This window comes from Rhinoderma darwinii (genome assembly GCF_050947455.1).
Source record: "Rhinoderma darwinii isolate aRhiDar2 chromosome 5 unlocalized genomic scaffold, aRhiDar2.hap1 SUPER_5_unloc_52, whole genome shotgun sequence".
In the NCBI taxonomy this organism is placed as follows: domain Eukaryota; kingdom Metazoa; phylum Chordata; class Amphibia; order Anura; family Rhinodermatidae; genus Rhinoderma; species Rhinoderma darwinii.
Genome location: NW_027461812.1, coordinates 56,362 through 79,081, shown reverse-complemented (window position 1 = coordinate 79,081; position 22,720 = coordinate 56,362). Strand labels below are relative to the sequence as shown.

Sequence of the window (22,720 nt, the reverse complement as noted above, 5' to 3'; positions counted from 1 at the left end):
ACCTGCCTACTTGCAACGACCCGTCCTAGGCGACAGGGTACAACTGGGTGACGGTCCCTACGCTCAGTAAGTGCACGACAGACAAACAGACAAGGGTACACAGAAGCTAGGAAAACGGGGCAGCTGCCCACGGAGACACCGTGAGCAACGAGAGTAGTGAATGAGCTGAGTCAAACCTGGAGTGCACGAGGTACAAAACGCTGAGCAGGAGAGTGGTCAGTAAGCCAAGGTCAATAACAAGCAGAGGATCAGTAGTTCAAGCAGCAGCAGCAGCAGAGCCAGGAAACAAGCAGAGCAGAATCACAGGCAAAGGAGGAACAGGAAATAAATAGACAGTGGGCGGGAGCTAGCGCCGTCTGGCCAGGCTGTGATAGGCTCTCCCACTCCTAAGCCTGCCATCCTGAGTGGTGGAAGATGGAGTCAGTCTCACGACATAGGAGCAGGTGCAGACTGATTACCCACGGGCGTCGACACAGAAGCTGTGTCTGGCAGATCCTTTACAGGTACCCCCACTAATAAGTGATCCCCTGTAATTCTGACCCCAGTGGTACCCCACTAGTATAATTGATCCCCTATAATACTGACCCTGTGGTACCCCACTAGTAAAAGTGATCCCTGTAATACTGACCCCTGTGGTACCCTACTAGTAACAATGATCCCCTGTAATACTGACCCCTGTGGTACCCCCACTAATAAGTGATCCCCTGTAATTCTGACCCCAGTGGTACCCCACTAGTAACAGTGATCCCCTATAATACTTACCCCTGTGTGACCTCACTAGTAACAATGATCCCCTATAATACAGACCACTGTTATACCCCACTAGTAACAATGATCCGCTATAATTCTGACCCCTGGGGTACCCCACTAATAACACTGATGCCCTATAAAACTGACCCCTGTGGTACCTCACTAATAACAATGATCCCCTATAATACTGAACCCTGTGGTACCCCACTAGTAATAATGCTCCCCAATAATACTGACCCCTGTGGTACCCCACTATTAACAATTATCCCCCATAATACTGACCCCTGTGGTACCCAACTAATAACATTGATGCCCTATAATACTGACCCCTGTTGTACCCCACTAGTAACACTGATCCCTATAATACTGACATCTGTGGTACCCCACTAGTAACACTGATCCCCTATAATACCGACCCCAGTGGTAACCCACTAGTAACACTTATCCCCTATAATACTGACCCCTATGGTACCCCACTTTTGACAGTGATCCCCTATAATACTGACCCTTGTAGTACCCCACTAGTGACACAGATCACCTATAATAATGAGCCCTGTGGCACTAGTAACACTGATCCCCTATAATACTGGCCGCTGTGGTACCCCACTAGTAAAAGTGATCCCCTGTAATACTGACCGCTGTGGTACCCCACTAGTAAAAGTGATCCCCTGTAATACTGACCGCTGTGGTGTGCCACTAGTAACACCGATCCCCTATAATACTGACCCCTGTGGTACCCCACTAGTAACACTGATCCCCTGTAACACTGCTCCCTGTGTTGCCCCACTGTATTTTCTATCACTTAGCCCATTACTCACATTTCCCCCCGTCCCGGCATTCTCATTTTATGTAATAACCTTCTATGTGGCAAAGGATAAAATGCTTAGGAAAAATCAAAGTCCCCACGGTCCAGTCTAGAACTCCCGCCCCCCCCCCCCCCCTCATCAGTGTGACAGGACGGACCCCTCATAATCCCGCGCTGATATGGTGTTATACCTTTATTATCACTGAGATCCTCCAGGACGGCATCTCTTAGAAAACCCTCAACATCCCCCACTATGGGGGTGACCCTCACAGGCTATCGTTTCTGGGCTCTCTCTTAGACCCCTTTTTGAATATTGGCAGCACATTACTACGCACCAGTCGTGTGGAACAGACCGTGTCATGATAGAATCCTTAAATATCAGAAATAATCGTCTGTCCGTCACTGGACTAAATTCCCTTAGTAGACAGGGGTGTATTTTGAATGGACCCGATGACTTCTCTATTTTATGTATTTTCTTGGTCTGAATACTTGTTGATCATGGACTGAATAATGGCACAGTGTCAATAAGCTGCTTCTAAGGCTAGCATGATATAGTCATGTCTTAAAAGAGACAGGGACTGACAAGACAGGGACATAATCTTACATTTGTACATAGGGTGAAAAAGACACATGTCCGTCAAGTTAAACCTTTCTCAGACTGAGCTGTTTGACCTAGAGGAGGGAGATTTTGCCTCACAGCAATTGAATAATTTCCCTACATTACCTCTATGTAATTGGAGTATAAATTACAACCCTCAATGCCATTAGTCATGCAATAAATGTTGTGCCCTTTTTTAAATACTGTTAATTTCTTTTTATTTATCTTTTGCTTACTACCTCTTGTGGATTGACTTTCCATAGTACGACAAATCTTATTTGCTTTTGCAGCTGCTGCTTGACATTGAGTGCTGCTAGTTAGTTTGCCGGTTACCGGTACTGTCCACCTCTTATGCCTGCTTTAAAGCCCTTATAGATGCAGATCTTGACCGAATGCTGAGGGATCTTCATGACCAACTTGCCCTTTCCGGTTTGACTTCTAGCTTATGAAAAACTAAAAACATTTTTGTAAAAAAAGTTTGTATCTGACCAGCACTTGTGTTTATTTACAGATTATTTTCAAATTGGTCATGACAACACCCCCAGCCAGATACCACCCAGCGCCCGTCATGAGCTATCTCTCTATAAACACATCACTAGACTCCAAAACCTCAGGCGATCCAGACCAAGAAGAGATCCAGAGACTAAACAAAGTCATTGAATGGCCCGAGCCCCCCAGTGGAGTGGACTTCATGTCTTCCACAAGTCCAAAGACCACGTATTATGTTTTGCTGCATCCACATGACACTTACTACATTGGACATCGTATAAATGTTGTTATTTCTGCTCGGGATCATTACGATCGACCAAAAACCTATGGCGGAGATTATTTTGAGGCCAAACTGCACTCTCCAAACCTAAAGGCTGGAGTGACGGGCGCAGTCACCGACCACGGGAATGGCAGCTACTCAGCCACGTTTCTTCTGCTCTGGCCGGGAGACGCTCAGGTTCACATTTCACTTGTACATTCCAGCGAAGCCGTTTCCGTTTTGAGCAGGAAGAGAGAATCTCGCCCCGATAAGGTGAAAAGCAGAAGTTTATTCTTCTTAGTTTTAGTTCCTATGAGAACGGATAATGTTGTGTGGGTCGTAAATAATGTGGTGGCAGCTGATGATGGAGAAGATGATTGTACTGTAAGGAGAAGGGAGTTCTACACGTGGACTCCACATCATCACTTTTTTTGAACACCTGTTGCTAACAGGTATATTTGTTTTTTTTTCTCAACCCATTGACCAGTATCAATGCCCCCAATAATTCACCCATTGTGTCAACAATATTTAACCTATAACATTGCCCCCCGAGGTGTTAAATACATCTTCCCCATTAAAGTGGCAGTCACAGAGGCCACATATTAGTGCCCCAATAGTGGACACCTCCAGAAGAGTGCTAGCCACTGTGCTCCCATATAACAGGACACCTGACGCTCTCCTTACCCATGTAGAGAACATACGTCTCTGCTATTCATCACTGCTGAGTTCTTCATAGCTACGTTCGACTTCTTAAAGGGCCAGGTGCACACCAGTTGCCATAGGCTAAGCGCCAGATTATTTATACCTGCTCAGAAAATGTACTCTTTGCATAAAGAACAAGGTTCTTTGGTTCCTGTCATTATCATGAATATGTTTGCTATCTCATGTTGACTGATGCCTGCCCTGACCTCCATTTGTAGAGTTGTCCTTTGCATCTTCTGACAGTTGTATTTGCCAATACCCCTTAGTTGGGTCTAGAGTAGTAGTGCTGGCCCTAAGCTCTAAACTAAAGGAACACTAAACAAAAAACTATATCCCAATGATTACTCCCTTTATCTCCTCCTTTCCTTTGATCTAATTTCTTTAATAATACAATTAATATTGAGAAATAGCTAAAGAAATATTATATATGAATGTCTCTGGAGATCAGCCATGTCCCCCACCTCCTCACCGTTCTGTGTTTGTCTGTAAGACAACCGGCTGCAGCAGGACCCCCCTGTCTGCAGTAGGACACCCAGAGTGGTAAGCACCGCCCCCTTAACTAAGCTTTGCCCCTCAGTCATTCACTAGACAAAAATGGAACAGATCAGCAGACAACTGACCCTGGTGTTCTCTGCAGGATTTCTACAGGACTGTTTGATTCAGGAAGATGCAAAATAAGTCCTGCAGATTGACTATCATGATCCGTGGATTGTGGACCCACAGGGCTACTCCACCGATGACAGTAGCAGCTGGCAGCTTATCAGTGGGTAAAAAACAGTATTTTTAATGGGGGGGTTTCCATACGCATACTTTTCAAGCCAAGTTATTTATGCTCCCGCAACCCTCTGATTTTTACGCTATGATTATTAGTCTGCACTTATTTACCTTCCCAGAAATTTAAATTACAAGCTGGAATAAAAAAATGACTAGGCTAGTGGATACGGTATGTGCTGAACATTACCGGTAGTGTATAAAAACGTCTATATAGTGGCACACTCAGTGCCCCTTGTAGATCGTGCCCTACAATGCCCCATGTTGATAGTGCCACGTACTGCCCCGTGTAGATAGTGCCAATGTGTCTCTGGTTGATAGTGCCACACACTGCACCTGTAGATAGTTCCACTGTGTAGATAGAGCCACATAGTGCCACACGTAGTGCCCCTGTAGATAGTGGCCAAGTAGGTAGTGTCACAGTGTCTACTACAGATAGTGCCACCCACCCCCTGTAGATAGCACCACGCACCTACTCCTGTAGATAGTGTCAAACACCCCCCTGGATGGCGCTATGTATAGGAGGGGTGCTGTATGGTGCTATCTATAGGAGGGGGCTGGATGGCGCTATCTACAGGAGGAGGCTGTATGGTGCTATCTACACTGGGGCTGTATGGCACTATCTACAGGGGGGCTGTATGGCGATATCTACAGGGGGCTGTATAGCTCTATCTACATGGGAGGGGGCTGTATGGCACTGTCTACAAGGGGGAGGTGGGAGGCGCTATCTACAAGGGGGCTGTATGGTACTATATACAGGGGGGCACTATTTACAAGGGGCACTGTGTGGCAGAATCTACAGGGGGCTATCTACAAGGGGGGCTGTGTGTGGCACCCAGGGGCGGGGGGCCCAGTCAAAAGTTTGCTATGGGGCCCAGTCTTTCCTAGTTACGCCCCTGAGTATGAGCCGGTTTATCGCCTGTTTACCTTTATCATTTGTTTAGTGTTCCTTTGTCATGCACACTAGGCATAAGGTGAGAAATACATTTTGAGACTTTATTAAGCTTGCGGAAGTCATTGCAGAAACATCAGGTCCCATTTTGCTTTGGCACTAACACTATGTAGAGGACCAGCCTATCTCTTAGTCCCAGTTCACACGTCAGCATTAAATCAAATGTGTATTTCTGCAGCTGAATTATGAGTCTGACACTTGGATTTCTGCCACGGCTGTATGCTGCAGATCCGCGGGATGATTGTCATCAGCTAATCATTAGCTATTTCGTGCAGAATCTGCATAAAAAAGTGCCATGTCTAATTAAAAAAAAAATAATATATACATATATAGACACTGATTGACCACTTTATTAGACCCCCATTTTGTAGTGCGTTGAATCTCCTTTGTTCTTCAGAACGGCTGCAATTTGTAGTGGCATAGATTCCACCATGTGTAGAAATCTTTCTGCAGGTATATCGGCCATGTGGATAGGATCGCTTCTCGCAGTAAAGTCTTCTACTGCCATAGGGTAAACGAAGCTTAGTAACAGCAGTAATGAGCAGTGTAGCTGAGAATCCAGACATTTTGTGAGATATAACACTTACTAGAAGCTGCAGCAACATGGAGGACAATATACAGCAGTAATGAGTAGAGTAGAGTAGATGTGAATCCAGCACAGGGGTGAGATATAACACCTACTAAAAGTTGCGATAGAATGGAGGACATCGTATAGCAGTACTGAGCAGTGTAGCTGTGAATCCAGCACTGAGGTGAGATATAACACTTACTAGAAGCAGCAGCAGCAGAATGGAGATTACACAGCAGTACTGAGCAGTGTAGCTGTGAATCCAGTACCGGAATAAGATGTAATACTTACTATGAGCAGCACTGAACAGGCCGCACTTACTCTCAAGTGCAGGTACACACACCAATTCCCACCAGGATGCAGACAAAGCACATTGCTACATAGGGGGAGATTGCACACAGAAATGGCTACTATACGCCTGAGTTCCCACGAGTCGAATATGCTGCGTAAAAGCTGTGCAATACCTTCCGTCCGAAAAATTGCACCACATCGTGATGCAGTTTTTCAAACTGAATTTTCGCTGCAGAAAGCAGCGCTTGGAGAAAGAAAACGTTGATACTTACCCCCTCCCTTTTTTCTGCGCGTAGTCTTTCCTCCTGGGATGATGTTGCAGGCCATGTGACACTGCAGCCTAGGATTGGCTGCAGTGGTCACATGGGATGAAACGCCATTCCAGGAGGCCGGACTGCAGGAAGAAGGAGAGCGTTCTGGGTAAGTATGATTTTTATTTTTCCGCAGTTGCGATTTTTGCACTGTAATTGCTGCGCTTACGCCGCAAAAGTCGCAACACTTGGATTTCTGTTGCGGGATTTGCATCCCCTTTGGATTCAATGGGGAAAACCTGCAGCAGAAGATCAACAAAAACGCAGCATAAATTGACATGATTTAAGTTCCGCACCGCAGGTCAGTTTATTAACGTTAACACTGCGGCTTTTTTTTCGCAGCTTGGGTAAGAGATTTTCTAGATCTCATCCGCTTTCCTTCTACTGTAAATACTGTGTCTTTTCTACATACAATTCTGTTGCGGAAACGCTACGTGGGAACACTGAGTTTTTTGCAGGCGGAAAAATCTGCCTCAAAGTTCCTTCAGGAATTTTGAGGCAGATTTTGACCTGCCTGTATGTGGTTTGCCACCTTTTCTGTTGCGTTTTTCAGCCGCGGCCATTGAGCGCCGTGGGCAAAAAACTACGCAAAAAACACGTTTTCTGCCTCCCATTGATGTCAGTGGGAGGTCAGAGACGGAAACGCCCGAAGAAAGGCCATGTGGCCTCTTTTACCCGTGAGTGGGAAATACATGGGTAGCGTTTTCGGACGTTTTTTGCCACGCAGTTTCAGCATCAAAAACTGTGGCAAAAAACTCTGTGTGAACAGGGCGTTAGTGTGTAAGAACGTTTTTTACTAAATTAAAACATAAAAAACAAGTGTTCTGGGAGCTACAGGAAAAAAAAACATGAAACGCAAAAACAAAGACCGCACACAGCAACATTACTGTACCTAGCAAAGTATAAAAATTACGGATTTAAAAATGCAGTCAGGCAAAAATGGAAGAAGCCGCGTCCTGAAAGTCGTAAGGCCAGGATCACACACAGGGTCTTGATGCAGTTTTTGGCTCAGGTTTTTGAGCCACCCACAGAATTGGATACAAAAAAGAGGAGACGCGTCAGTATTTTCTTTATACCTTTCCTCTTTTTGGATCCACTTTGGCATTGACTAATAAAAACTGCACCAAAAACTGCATCCAAATTGTGTGTGTGTTCCTGGCCTGAAGGGGATAAAGGCTTTTTTTCCTTTGCAACATGCATATGTTTTCTTTTTTTTTTTTTTTTTTTTTTTTTTTTTTTTTTTTGGGGGGGGGGGTTTGAGGCGGTACTTTACTGTATTTCTGAGACATCAGAAAGATTAGGTGGGTGCACCCCCTGATTATGAGATTGATAGATCTTAGTCTTTTTTTGGGCCAGGGATATGTTTATGAAGATCGGGATACTGATCACCTTCAATACTTGTCTTCATCTCCACTTTTGGTTGAACAGATTCACTTCAATGGATATTTCAGCTACGACGGGAGCAGCGCTATAGTGCAGTGTAATGTGCAGCCTCCAGGACCGGACGTGTGCACATACCAGGACTTACTGTCCAAAGAGGAGTGGTTCTGCATCCGGCCAAAGGGATTTCCCTGCAGCTCATACCAAGAGCATTCAGGAGGGAACAGGCACCCAATACTCAATGCCACTGAGCAGCAATTTCTACAAAGGTGAATACTAGTAGGAATGGGCATCATGTATGGGCCACCGAACTCATGTCTAGAGACAGGATTGCTTAAGCGTCATCTAGGACATTTCAGCCAAGTGATCTCAGAAGTAATATCGATCAGTTGGATTGCTTTCTTGGAGATAAACCAGGTGGTCAGGATCATTCAAGTGCGATCAATGGAAAGATACAGTAGTTAAAATCAAAATTGTCGGCGGTCAGGATGTTATACCACCATGTAGTGTCTAGGAGTAACGTCTAGGAGTAATGTCTAGGAGTAGCGTCTAAGAGTAGTGTCTAGGAGTAGCGACTAGGAGTAGTGTCTAGGAGTAACGTCTAGAAGTAGTGTCTAGGAGTAGTGTCTAGGAGTAATATCTAGGAGTAAAGTCTAGGAGTAGTGTCTAGGAGTAACGTCTAGAAGTAGTGTCTAGGAGTAGTGTCTAGGAGTAATGTCTAGGAGTAACGTCTAGGAGTAGTGTCTAGGAGTAGTGTCTAGGAGTAGTGTCTAGGAGTAACGTCTAGGAGTAGTGTCTAGGAGTAACGTCTAGAAGTAACGTCTAGGAGTAGTGTCTAGGAGTAACGTCTAGAAGTAGTGTCTAGGAGTAGTGTCTAGAAGTTGTGTCTAGGAGTAACATCTAGGAGTAATGTCTAGAAGTATTGTCTAGGAGTAGTGTCTAGGAGTAGTGTCTAGGAGTAGTGTCTAGGAGTAATGTCTAGGAGTAGTGTCGAGGAGTAATGTCTAGGAGTAGTATCTAGGAGTAATGTCTAGGAGGTTTGTCTAGGAGGTTTGTCTAGGAGTAGTGTCTAGGAGTAACGTCTAGGAGTAACGTCTAGGAGTAACGTCTAGGAGTAGTGTCTAGGAGTAGTGTCTAGGAGTAACGTCTAGGAGTAACATCTAGGAGTAATGTCTAAGAGTAATGTCTAGGAGTAGTGTCTAGGAGAGGAGTAACGTCTAAGAGTAGTGTCTAGGAGTAATGTCTAGGAGTAGTGTCTAGGAGTAGTGTCTAGGAGAAATGTCTAGGAGTAATGTCTAGGAGTAGTGTCTAGGAGTAGCGTCTAGGAGTAACGTCTAGGAGTAACGTCTAGGAGTAGTGTCTAGGAGTAACGTCTAGGAGTAGTGTCTAGGAGTAGTGTCTAGGAGTAGTGTCTAGGAGTAACGTCTAGAAGTAGTGTCTAGGAGTAGTGTCTAGGAGTAACATCTAGGAGTAACGTCTAGGAGTAGTGTCTAGGAGTAGTGTCTAGGAGAAGTGTCTAGGATTAATGTCTAGGAGTAATGTCTAAGAGTAGTGTCTAGGAGTAGTGTCTAGGAGTAATGTCTATGAGTAAAGTCTAGGAGTAACGTCTAGGAGGTTTGTCTAGGAGTAGTATCTAGGAGTAACATCTAGGAGTAATGTCTAGGAGTATCATCTAGGAGTAACGTCTAAGAGTAACGTCTAGGAGTAACGTCTAGGAGTAACGTCTAGGAGTAACGTCTAGGAGTAGTGTCTAGGAGTAATGTCTAGGAGTAGTGTCTAGGAGTAATGTCTAGGAGTAGTGTCTAGGAGTAACATCTAGGAGTAGTGTCTAGGAGTAATGTCTAGGAGTAGTGTCTAGGAGTAGTGTCTAGGAGTAATGTCTAGGAGTAGTGTCTAGGAGTAACGTCTAGGAGTAATGTCTAGGAGTAACGTCTAGGAGTAGTGTCTAGGAGTAATGTCTAGGAGTAACGTCTAGGAGTAACGTCTAGGAGTAGTGTCTAGGAGTAATGTCTAGGAGTAGTGTCTAGGAGTAACGTTTAGGAGTTGTGTCTAGGAGTAACGTCTAGGAGTAATGTCTAGGAGTAGTGTCTAGGAGTAATGTCTAGGAGTAGTGTCTAGGAGTACTGTCTAGGAGTAATGTCTAGGAGTAGTGTCTAGGAGTAATGTCTAGGAGTAACGTCTAGGAGTAATGTCTAAGAGTAGAGTCTTGGAGTAACGTCTAGGAGTAGTGTCTAGGAGTAGTGTCTAGGAGTAGTGTGTAGGAGTAATGTCTAGGAGTAACGTCTAGGAGTAATGTCTAGGAGTAGTGTCTAGGAGAGGAGTAACGTCTAGGAGTAGTGTCTAGGAGTAGTGTCTAGGAGTAGTGTCTAGGAGTAGTGTCTAGGAGTAATGTCTAGGAGTAACGTCTAGGAGTAACGTCTAGGAGTAACGTCTAGGAGTAACGTCTAGGAGTAGTGTCTAGGAGTAGTGTCTAGGAGTAGTGTCTAGGAGTAGTGTCTAGGAGTAATGTCTAGGAGTAACATCTAGGAGGTTTGTCTAGGAGTAGTGTCTAGGAGTTTCGTCTAGGAGTAACGTCTAGGAGTGTCATCTAGGAGTAACGTCTAGGAGTAACGTCCAGGAGTAACGTCTAGGAGTAGTGTCTAGGAGTAGTGTCTAGGAGTGTCACGGAGCGGGTTAGTGGATGCACTATGCCGTACCGCCGCAGCGGGGAGGCGGCTGGCCAAACAACAGGACACCCCAGAAATACAATGTCCCGCACAAGGGTACCTGAATAGTCTAGATGGTGGCCGCAGCTCTGGCACAGATGAGATGGGTGCAGCAGATGGCGCCAAACGTGGCGGATGACACAGGAGCCGCAAGTTGTGCCAGACATGGCGGATTCCTCCGGACGTGGCAGATAACACAGGACGTGGCGGATTCCTCTGGACGTGGCAGATTCCTCTGGACGTGGCAGATGACACAGGACGTGGCGGATTCCTCCAGACGTGGCAGATGACACAGGATGTGGCGGATTCCTCCAGACATGGCAGATGACACAGGACGTGGCAGATTCATCTGGACGTGGCAGATGACACAGGACGTGGCGGATTCCTGCAGACGTGGCAGATGACACAGGACGTGGCAGATTCCTCTGGACGTGGCAGATGACACAGGACGTGGCAGATTCCTCTGGACGTGGCAGATGACACAGGACGTTGCAGATTCCTCTGGACGTGGCAGATGACACAGGACGGGGCACGACTTGATACTAGGGCAAAGCACGGGAAACAGGAACGGGGAACAAGGTACGGGTAACAACAGGAACGGGAAACACCAAGGGACTATTTGCAAGACAGACTGGGAAAACTAACAACGCTCAGGCATCGAACTAGGGGGCTGGACCCCTCTTATAGCCCAGGGTACTCACGGGTCAAAGGTCATTCAAGATGTCCGGTGCGCGTGCTGCCCCTTTAAGAGCAGGGATGAGCGTGCGCGCGCACCCTGCGGGCTCTGGCGGAGGTGAGTGGATGCAAGCGCTGGCGTCTCCTGAGGAGGAGGCTGGGCCAGCGCTTGCCGACTCGTGGCTGCGGCTGTCAGCGGGAGGCTGGAGTTGACAGCCTGCAGCCACGGACATTACAGTATCCCCCCTCTTACGCCCCCTCTTCTTGGGACTGGAGCGAGAGAGAAACTTCTTTAGAAGAGTAGGGGCATTGAGGTTCTCCTCTGGCTCCCAGGACATCTCTTCGGGACCAAACCCCCTCCAATCCACCAAATAAAAGGTCTTTCCTCTCACTCTCTTGGTGTCCAAGATCTCCTTGACCTCAAAGATGTCCGAGGAGCCGCTTGGAGCAACCGCAGGGCTGGGAGTCTTGGAATAGCGGTTTAGGATCACAGGCTTCAGGAGGGAGACATGGAAGGAGTTGGGAATCCTGAGGGTAGGAGGCAGCCGAAGCTTGTAGGCGACAGGGTTGATCTGCTGCAGGACCTCGAATGGTCCAAGGAACCTGGGAGCGAACTTGTATGAGGGCACCTTCAAGCGAATGTTCCAAGAGGACAGTCAGACTTTAGTCCCCGGAAGATACTGAGGCAGCTCTCTTCTCTTAGTATCTGCCTTTCGCTTCATGCGATCTACTGCCAGCAAAATAGAGGACCGGGTCTGTTGCCAGATTTGCAGGAAGTCCCCATATGCAGAGTCAGCAGCGGGAACCTGAGATGAAGTCGACACAGGAAGAGGGACTCTGGGATGTTGACTGTACACGATGTGAAACGGAGTGTAAGTGGTGGACTCACTTGAGTGGTCGTTGTAAGAAAATTCGACCCATGGTAGAAGCTGTACCCAGTTATCGTGCTGTGAAGAGTTGAAGTGGCGGAGATAATTCTCCATGATCTGGTTGATCCTCTCAACTTGCCCATTGGACTGGGGGTGATAGGCAGAGGAAAAGTCCAATCTCACATCCAGGAGTTTACAGAGGGCTCTCCAGAACCTTGAGGTAAACTGAACCTCCCGGTCGGACACAATGTGAAGAGGCAAGCCATACAAGCGGAAGATGTGCTGAATGAAGAGACTTGCCAGACGAGGAGCAGAAGGTAGGCCGGTCAGCGGGATAAAATGAGCCATCTTAGAGAATCGGTCCACCACCACCCAGACAGTGTTACATCCTGCTGAGGGGGGGAGGTCTGTGACGAAGTCCATCACAATGTGCTGCCAGGGGGCATTGGGTACAGGCAGATGTTGAAGCAGACCGGCAGGCTTGGAGTGAGTCACTTTGTTAGAGGCGCACACCGTGCAAGAAGAGACAAAGTTCAGAACATCCTTAGGTAGCGTGGACCACCAAAAGTGACGAGCAATCAGGTCTCGGGTTTTACGGACACCGGCGTGCCCAGCAAGTTAAGAACTATGTCCCCAGCGGAGAATTCTTCTCCTGTCTGCCAACCGAACAAAAGTCCTCCCAGGAGGGATGTCTCTAACCTGCAGAGGATTAGCAGTGACAATGCAGGACGGGTCTATGATGGTCTGAAGGGACTCCACCGTGTCTTCCATCTCAAACGATCTGGACAGGGCATCGGCCCTCACATTCTTGTCCGCGGGACGGTAGTGGAGCACAAACACAAAACGGGTGAAGAACAGAGACCACCTGGCTTGACGAGGATTTAGTCTTTGAGCGGACTGAAGGTAAGTGAGGTTCTTGTGGTCGGTGAAGATCAGGCTTGGGAGAGCAGCGCCCTCCAGAAGATGTCTCCACTCCTCCAGAGCCAATTTGATGGCCAGCAGCTCCCGTTCTCCAATGGAGTAATTGCGCTCAGCAGAAGAAAACAGTCTAGAGTAGTAGCCACATACTACTGCCTTTCCTTTGGAGCTCCTCTGGAACAGAAGTGCACCTGCACCGACAGAGGAAGCGTCCACTTGCAGTGAGAACTGCCGAGATACGTCAGGATGATGGAGGATCGAGGCTGAAGTGAAGGCACTCTTCAGGCTACTAAATGCAGACTCTGCTTCTGGAGTCCACACTTTGGCGTTCACACCCTTCTTGGTAAGGGTCGAGATGGGAGACGTCAGAGAAGAGAAGTTAGGAATAAACTGCCGGTAGAAATTGGTGAATCCCAGGAACCGCTGTATGGCCCTTAAGCCTTGGGGACGTGGCCACTCCAGGACAGCCTTCACTTTCTCAGGATCCATCTTGAGGCCTTGATCCGAGATGATGTAGCCCAGGAAGGGCAGAGAACTCTTCTCAAAGACCCACTTCTCCAGCTTAGTGTATAAATGATTCTCCCTTAATCGTAGTAGAACCTGACGGACATGTCTCCGATGAGTCATCTAATCTGGGGAGAAAATCAAAATATCATCGAGATAAACAACAACACAGACATAGAGTAGATCTCGGAAGATATCGTTAACGAACTCCTGAAACACTGCGGGAGCGTTACACAGTCCGAAGGGCATCACCAGGTATTCGTAGTGCCCGTCCCGGGTGTTAAATGCCGTCTTCCATTCGTCACCCCGGCGAATCCGGACTAGATTGTAAGCCCCACGCAGGTCTAGCTTAGAAAAAATGTTGGCCCCTCGTATGCGATCAAATAGCTCAGAGATGAGTGGCAACGGGTATTTGTTCTTGACTGTGATCAGGTTGAGGCCCCTGTAGTCAATGCAGGGACGAAGGGATCCATCCTTCTTTTTAACGAAGAAGAATCCAGCCCCGGCCGGGGAGGTAAATTTTCATATAAAACCCCTCTCCAGATTCTCCTTGATATAGGCCGACATAGATAGAGACTCAGGCAAGGAGAGAGGATATACCCGTCCACGGGGAAGAGAGGCATTAGGAACCAGTTCAATGGGGCAGTCATAGGTGCGATGTTGAGGCAGCGTCTCAGCCTCCTTTTTGCTGAAAACATCTGCATACTGAGCAAAATGGGGAGGCAGTCCCGACAGCGACTGAGGCAGAGAAGGCTTGACAGGATGGATCTGCAACAGACAACGACCATGGCACTTGGAGCCCCATTGGAGAACCTCTCCAGAATTCCAGTCCAGGACTGGGGCATGTAGTCGAAGCCAAGGCAGGCCCAGCAGAACAGGATTGATGGCCTTGGGCAAAACAAGGAACAAAATAAATTCAGAATGAAGTACTCCAACCTGGTGCTTCAACGGCTTGGTTTTAGAGATAATGGGATCAGGCAGAGGCAGTCCATTAACTGAGGCAACAGCCAAAGATGTCTCCAGGGGAACTGTGGGCAGCTGAAGATGATCCACAAGCTCTTTCTGGATGAAATTTGCAGCAGAGCCAGAGTCAAGATAGGCAGGGACTTGATGCGTCCTGTCGCCGGATACCAGGGTCACAGGAATAGTCAATTTGGAATGAATCCTCTGTTAGATTCCGTTCCACCTAGGGTTGTCTCTCCAACCAATCCTAGGCAATGGGGTCTCTCCGGCCTCTGGGGGCACAGACGCACAATATGGCCTCCATGTCCGCAATACAAACAAAGTCCAGAAGTGCGTCTGCGTTGTTTCTCCTGGGTGGGCAATTTAACATAATTACTCTGCTTCGGGTCCTCTGGTGGGACGACTGAGGAGGATTGCGGGACAGCAGAATCCAGCCTGGGAAGTTCTCTCCCCCGGAGAACCACTTGGGAACGTTCCCGGATCCTCAAGTCGACACGGGAGGCGAGTAGGATAAGATCGTCCAGGGTAGATGGCAGATCGCGAGCTCGTCCTTGATCCCTGAAGACAGTCCCTGCCAGAATGTAGCCACCAAAGCCTCGTTGTTCCAGGTAAATTCAGCAGCCAGGATACGGAACTAAATGGCATACTCGCCCACGGAGAGGTCTCCCTGGTGTAGGGTCAGCAAGGATGCAGCAGCCGAAGAAACTCTCCCAGGTTCCTCAAAGATCAAGCGGAAGGTCTGTAAGAAGCACTGCAAGTCCCGGGTCTCTGGTCCCTGATGTTCCCACAGAGGATTGGCCCATGCCAGGGCTTTGCCGGTAAGGAGAGAGATGATGAAGGCGATCCAGACATCATCCGAACAGAAGGACCTGGCATGTAGTCTGAAATGGATCAGGCACTGATTCAAAAATTCCCTGCAGGACCTCGGATCTCCGTCATAGCGTGGAGGCAGCGGCAAGAAACACAGGGGGTTGGTACCAGTACAGACAGGAAGTGTAGCAGGCGGAACCACAGGAACGGGTGCGGTGATGACTGTGGTTGGAGCAAGCAGCCGATGGGCTATGGCGTTCACCGACAGGAGGAGCTGGTCTTGTCGTGAATGGAGATCCTCCATCTCAGCCAGCATGGCTTGTGTAGTCAACGTCTCAGGTTGACCAGCGGGGTCCATGGCCTGAGCGTACTGTCACGGAGCGGGTTAGTGGATCCACTACGCCGTACCGCCGCAGCAGGGAGGCAGCTGGCCAAACAACAGGACACCCCAGTAATACAATGTCCCGCACAAGGGTACCTGAATAGTCCAGATGGTGGCCGCAGCTCTGGCACAGATGAGATGGGTGCAGCAAATGGCGCCAAACGTGGCGGATGACACAGGAGCCGCAAGTTGCGCCACACGTGGCTGATTCCTCCAGACGTGGCAGATAACACAGGACGTGGCGGATTCCTCCGGATGTGGCAGATTCCTATGGACATGGCAGATGACACAGGACGTGGCAGAATCCTCTGGACATGGCAGATGACACAGGTCATGGCGGATTCCTCCAGACGTGGCAGATGACACAGGACGTGGCGGATTCCTGCAGACGTGGCAGATGACACAGGATGTGGCAGATTTCTCTGGACGTGGCCGATGACACAGGACGTGGCGGATTCCTGCAGACGTGGCAGATGACACAGGACGTGGCAGAATCCTCTGGACGTGGCAGATGACACAGGACGTGGCAGATTCCTCTGGACGTGGCAGATGACACAGGACGTGGCAGATTCCTCTGGACGTGCCAGATGACACAGGACGTGGCATAACTTGATACTAGGGCAAAGCACGGGAAACAGGTATGGGGAACAAGGGACGGGTAACAACAGGAACGGGAAACACTAAGGGACCATTTGCAAGACAGACTGGGAAAACTAACAACGCTCAGGCATCGAACTAGGGGGCTGGACCCCTCTTATAGCCCAGGGTACTCACGGGTCAAAGGTCGTACAAGATGTCCGGAGCGCACGCTGCCCCTTTAAGAGCGGGGACGAGCATGCGCGCGCAGGTGAGTAGATGCAAGCGCTGGCATCTCCTGAGGAGGAGGCTGGGGCCAGCGCTTGCCGACACGTGGCTGCGGCTGTCAGCGGGAGGCTGGAGCTGACAGCCCGCAGCCACGGATATTACAAGGAGTAGTGTCTAGGAGTAAGGTCTAGGAGGTTTGTCTAGGAGTAGTGTCTAGGAGTAGTGTCTAGGAGTAGTGTCTAGGAGTAACGTCTAGGAGTAACGTCTAGGAGTAATGTCTAGGAGTAGTGTCTAGGAGTAACGTCTATGAATAACGTCTAGGAGTAATGTCCAGGAGTAGTGTCTAGGAGTAACGTCTACGAGTAACGTCTAGGAGTAATGTCTAGGAGTAGTGTCTAGGAGAGGAGTAACGTCTAGGAGTAACGTCTAGGAGTAGCGTCTAGGAGTAGTGTCTAGGAGTAGTGTCTAGGAGTAATGTCTAGGAGTAGTGTCTAGGAGTAGTGTCTAGGAGTAATGTCTAGGAGTAGTGTCTATGAGTAACGTTTAGGAGTAGTGTCTAGGAGTAACGTCTAGGAGTAGTGTCTAGGAGTAATGTCTAGGAGTAGTGTCTAGGAGTAGTGTCTAGGAGTAATGTCTAGGAGTAGTGTCTAGGAGTAGTGTCTAGGAGTAATGTCTAGGAGTAATGTCTAGGAGTAACGTCTAGGAGGTTTGTCTAGGAGTAACGTCTAGAAGTAACGTCTAGGAGTGTCATCTAGGAGTAACTAGGAGTAATGTCCAGGAGTAACGTCTAGGAGTAGTGTCTAGGAGTAGTGTCTAGGAGTAACGTCTAGGAGTAGTGTCTAGGAGTAACGTCTAGGAGTAGTGTCTAGGAGAAGTGTCTAGGAGTAACGTTTAGGAGTAACGTCTAGGAGTAATGTCTAGGAGTAGTGTCTAGGAGAGGAGTAACGTCTAGGAGTAGTGTCTAGGAGCAACATCTAGGAGTGTTGTCTATGAGTAATGTGTAGGAGTAGTGTCTAGGAGTAGTGTCTAGGAGTAGTGTCTAGGAGTAACGTCTAGGAGTAACGTCTAGGAGTAACGTCTAGGAGTAACGTCTAGGAGAAGTGTCTAGGAGAAGTGTCTAGGAGTAACGTTTAGGAGTAACGTCTAGGAGTAATGTCTAGGAGTAGTGTCTAGGAGAGGAGTAACGTCTAGGAGTAGTGTCTAGGAGCAACATCTAGGAGTGGTGTCTATGAGTAATGTGTAGGAGTAGTGTCTAGGAGTAGTGTCTAGGAGTAGTGTCTAGGAGTAGTGTCTAGGAGTAACGTCTAGGAGTAACGTCTAGGAGTAGTGTCTAGGAGTAGTGTCTAGGAGTAACGTCTACGAGTAACGTCTAGGAGTAATGTCCAGGAGTAGTGTCTAGGAGTAACGTCTACGAGTAACGTCTAGGAGTAATGTCTAGGAGTAGTGTCTAGGAGAGGAGTAACGTCTAGGAGTAACGTCTAGGAGTAGCGTCTAGGAGTAGTGTCTAGGAGTAGTGTCTAGGAGTAATGTCTAGGAGTAGTGTCTGGGAGTAGTGTCTAGGAGTAATGTCTAGGAGTAGTGTCTATGAGTAACGTTTAGGAGTAGTGTCTAGGAGTAACGTCTAGGAGTAACGTCTAGGAGTAACGTCTAGGAGTAGTGTCTAGGTGTAATGTCTAGGAGTAGTGTCTAGGAGTAGTGCCTAGGAGTAATGTCTAGGAGTAGTGTCTAGGAGTAGTGTCTAGGAGTAATGTCTAGGAGTAATGTCTAGGAGTAACGTCTAGGAGGTTTGTCTAGGAGTAACGTCTAGAAGTAACGTCTAGGAGTGTCATCTAGGAGTAACGTCTAGGAGTAATGTCCAGGAGTAACGTCAAGGAGTAGTGTCTAGGAGTAGTGTCTAGGAGTAACGTCTAGGAGTAGTGTCTAGGAGTAGTGCCTAGGAGTAATGTCTAGGAGGTTTGTCTAGGAGTAGTGTCTAGGAGTAGTGTCTAGGAGTAACGTCTAGGAGTAACATCTAGGAGTAACGTCTAGGAGTAGTGTCTAGGAGTAGTGTCTAGGAGTAACGTTTAGGAGTAACGTCTAGGAGTAATGTCTAGGAGTAGTGTCTAGGAGAGGAGTAACGTCTAGGAGTAGTGTCTAGGAGCAACGCCTAGGAGTGGTGTCTATGAGTAATGTGTAGGAGTAGTGCCTAGGAGTAATGTCTAGGAGTGGTGTCTAGGAGTAGTGTCTAGGAGTAGTGTCTAGGAGTAACGTCTAGGAGTAACGTCTAGGAGTAGTGTCTAGGAGTAACGTCTACGAGTAACGTCTAGGAGTAATGTCTAGGAGTAGTGTCTAGGAGTAACGTCTACGAGTAACGTCTAGGAGTAATGTCTAGGAGTTGTGTCTAGGAGAGGAGTAACGTCTAGGGGTAACGTCTAGGAGTAGCGTCTAGGAGTAGCGTCTAGGAGTAGTGTCTAGGAGTAATGTCTAGGAGTAGTGTCTAGGAGTAGTGTCTAGGAGTAATGTCTAGGAGTAGTGTCTATGAGTAACGTTTAGGAGTAGTGTCTAGGAGTAACGTCTAGGAGTAACGTCTAGGAGTAGTGTCTAGGAGTAATGTCTAGGAGTAGTGTCTAGGAGTAGTGTCTAGGAGTAGTGTCTAGGAGTAATGTCTAGGAGTAGTGTCTAGGAGTAGTGTCTAGGAGTAATGTCTAGGAGTAACGTCTAGGAGGTTTGTCTAGGAGTACCGTCTAGAAGTAACGTCTAGGAGTGTCATCTAGGAGTAACGTCTAGGAGTAATGTCCAGGAGTAACGTCAAGGAGTAGTGTCTAGGAGTAGTGTCTAGGAGTAACGTCTAGGAGTAGTGTCTAGGAGTAGTGTCTAGGAGTAATGTCTAGGAGGTTTGTCTAGGAGTAGTGTCTAGGAGTAGTGTCTAGGAGTAACGTTTAGGAGTAACGTCTAGGAGTAATGTCTAGGAGTAGTGTCTAGGAGAGGAGTAACGTCTAGGAGTAGTGTCTAGGAGCAACGTCTAAGACTGGTGTCTATGAGTAATGTGTAGGAGTAGTGACTAGGAGTAATGTCTAGGAGTGGTGTCTAGGAGTAGTGTCTAGGAGTAGTGTCTAGGAGTAATGTGTAGGAGTAATGTCTAGGAGTAGTGTCTAGGAGTAATATCTAGGAGTAATGTCTTGGAGTAATATCTAGGAGTAGTGTCTAGGAGTAATGTCTAGGAGTAGTGTCTAGGAGTAATATCTAGGAGTAATGTCTTGGAGTAATATCTAGGAGTAGTGTCTAGGAGTAATATCTAGGAGTAGTGTCTAGGAGTAGTATTCAAGAATTAGGGTTTCATGGAGCTCCAAGGGGCGGACACACTAAATTTACAACGTAAAAAAACTAAAAGAACCATTTTATATATCCAAAAATGTAAGAATGTGGTAAGAACATGTAAGTCCTCAGTATTATCCTCCTTACTAGGGCTCCAGGATTGTTCCTAGATCTCAGTCTATATATTATGTCCTCACAGGTCGGTCACCGATCAGATGATTTCATCAACTCTGAAAAAAATCTCCATCCTCCCCCAGAACTCCAGCACGGGTGAGAACATTTGGGAGGAGGAAGTCATGAATCTATTACTTCTGGTAACATGAGAAGTCATTGCACATTGTTTTTGCAGATGATAGAAGTGTTTGTAGACCTGGACTCCCCATTCCGGACCCCTCTGGGTATTATTATCAGGACGTGTGGCAGTCCCGTGTCTGCAGGAACCGACAATTCCCTACTCCGTCCAGTGTCACCTCCTGCCTGAAGGGAAAAGTTGTCTACATGTTTGGAGATTCAACGCTTCGTCAATGGTGGGAATACCTTGTAGACTTTGTCCCATGTGAGTTGATACAACCGGTTAAGATTTGTAATTATTCCCATTATTCTGAGATCTAATCCAGTTTCTCCCCAAAATAAAGACAGGGTGTCGTGCTAAGTAAGTACTTTATGGTTATATTATTTCAGTAATTTATGTGGTATTTTATGGTGGTATTTTTTGAGTACTTTATGGTGGTATTATTTGAGCACATTATGTGCTACCTTATGGTAGTAGTATTATAGAACACTTTATTTGATACTATATGGTGATATTGAGAACTTTATGTGGTACTTTATGATGGTTTATTTGAGTAATTTATGTGGTACTTTATAGTGGTATTATTTGAGTACTTTATAGTGGTATTATTTGAGTACTTTATGGTAGTATTATTTGATTACTTTATGGTGGTATTATTTGAGTGCTTTATGTGGTATTTCATGGTGGTATTATTTGAGTACTTTATGGTGGTATTATTTGAGTACTTTATGAGGGTATTATTTGAGTGCTTTATGGTGGTACTTTATGGTGGTATTATTTGAGTACTCTATGTGGTATTTCATGGTGGTATTATTTGAGTACTTTATGTGGGATTTGATGGTGGTATTATTTGAGTACTATATGTGGTATTTTATGGTGGTATTATTGTAGTACTTTATGTGGGTTTTGATGATGGTATTATTTGAGTACTTTATGGTGGTATTATTTGAGTACTTTATGTGGTATTTTATGGTGGTATTATTTGAGTACTTTATGTGGGATTTGATGGTGGTATTATTTGAGTACTTTATGATGGTATTATTTGAGTACTTTATGGTGGTATTATTTGAGTACTATATGTGGTATTTTATGGTGGTATTATTTGAGTACTATATGTGGTATTTTATGGTGGTATTATTTGAGTACTATATGTGGTATTTTATGGTGGTATTATTGTAGTACTTTATGTGGGTTTTGATGATGGTATTATTTGAGTACTTTATGGTGGTATTATTTGAGTACTTTATGTGGTATTTCATGGTGGTATTATTTGAGTACTTTATGTGGTATTTTATGGTGGTATTATTTGAGCACTTTATGGTGGTATTATTTGAGCACTTTATGGTGGTATGTTTTGGGTGCTTTGGTTGACATTGTATAGCCAGTATTGGAGCACTGAGAGTAATTATTATGTGGGTCATGTGTGGTTCATTGGCATTATATGGCGCTATTATTTGTACATATTGTGGTACCGGCTGAGCGGACACTAGTCCTGGGCTGTATACCAGTATGGCCTGTATACGGATGGCCACAATATTAAACATTCCCAGTATCACACTAGTTTGCTGTGTCCGGGCCATAATAGAATCATGGGAGAGGCTCCCGGGCGGCTCAGGAACATCTTTTCTTCTTTAGTTTCTTCTCTACATTATTTTAGCTGCTGATGGATAAAGCAGAAGGTGAGAATAATACGACCACCGATGATGTCACCTCCATGAAATATAACAGTGTATTTTGTATTGTCAGCTCTGCAGAGGTTGGACCTTCATGTCAGCTATGCCCCCGGACCCCTGCTGGCTACAGATGCTGAGCACGGTTATCTAGTGCAATGGCGGGCACACGAAAGACCACTCAGCATGAAGCGAACGCGCGTGCAGGAGCTGCAATACATCGCCAACCAGCTGGACGGCATCGGAGGGGGGGACGATGGGCTGGTCATTGTTATAAACTGCATGGCCCACTTTGTCTCATTACCAGTGAGGTTTTATCTGCAGAGGATAAGAAATATTCGTAATTCTGTTCACCGGTTATTGCAGCGAAGCCCCAACACCACGGTCATCATCAAATCCGGAAATACCGGCTTCCTATATGATCACGGAAGCGACTGGTTGTCCTTGCAGCTGGACACCCTGATGAGGGCCACGTTCTCAGGACTCCCAGTTACACTGCTAGATGCCTGGCAGATGACCTCCTGCCACTACCTGCCTAAAGGCATCCACCCCAAAGAGATCATAGTCAAGAACATGGTGGACACAATGCTCTCCTTCATTTGTTCAAGATGAAAGGTGGATCCAGAAATCATTGTGACAGCAACAATCTACATTACCATCATCATCATCATCATCACCATCACCATCATAAAAAACATCATCATCATCATAATAATAATAAACATGATCAACATCATCATCATCCTCATCATCATCATAATAATTAACATCATCATCATCATCATCATCATCATCAGATAATGACACACTGACACTTGGGGTACAGGATAATGATACACTGACACTTGGGGTACAGGATAATGATACACTGACACTTGGGGTACAGGATAATGACACTGACACTTGGGGTACAGGATAATGACACTGACACTTGGGGTACAGGATAATGATACACTGA

The 22,720-nt window shown here is 46.7% G+C and overlaps 1 protein-coding gene across 1 annotated transcript; it reads left to right on the top strand.

Moving 5' to 3' along the window:
- Positions 1 to 2,670: 2,670 nt before the first annotated feature.
- Positions 2,671 to 22,374, top strand: LOC142696301 (NXPE family member 3-like). Its single transcript, XM_075847632.1, has 5 exons — positions 2,671 to 3,174; positions 7,925 to 8,145; positions 20,000 to 20,070; positions 20,150 to 20,356; positions 21,839 to 22,374. The coding sequence occupies exons 1-5, from the start codon at positions 2,683 to 2,685 to the stop codon at positions 22,372 to 22,374; spliced, it is 1,527 nt and encodes a 508-aa protein (XP_075703747.1). The 5' UTR covers positions 2,671 to 2,682.
- Positions 22,375 to 22,720: the final 346 nt, after the last annotated feature.

Excerpts from the sequence above, each read along its gene's own strand:
- LOC142696301 (XM_075847632.1), top strand. The coding sequence starts at position 2,683 with ATGACAACACCCCCAGCCAGATACCACCCAGCGCCCGTCATGAGCTAT. Across the intron at positions 20,071-20,149 it reads CCCCCAGAACTCCAGCACGG|ATGATAGAAGTGTTTGTAGA; the intron begins GTGAGAACATTT and ends TTGTTTTTGCAG. Across the intron at positions 20,357-21,838 it reads CCTTGTAGACTTTGTCCCAT|CTCTGCAGAGGTTGGACCTT; the intron begins GTGAGTTGATAC and ends TTGTATTGTCAG.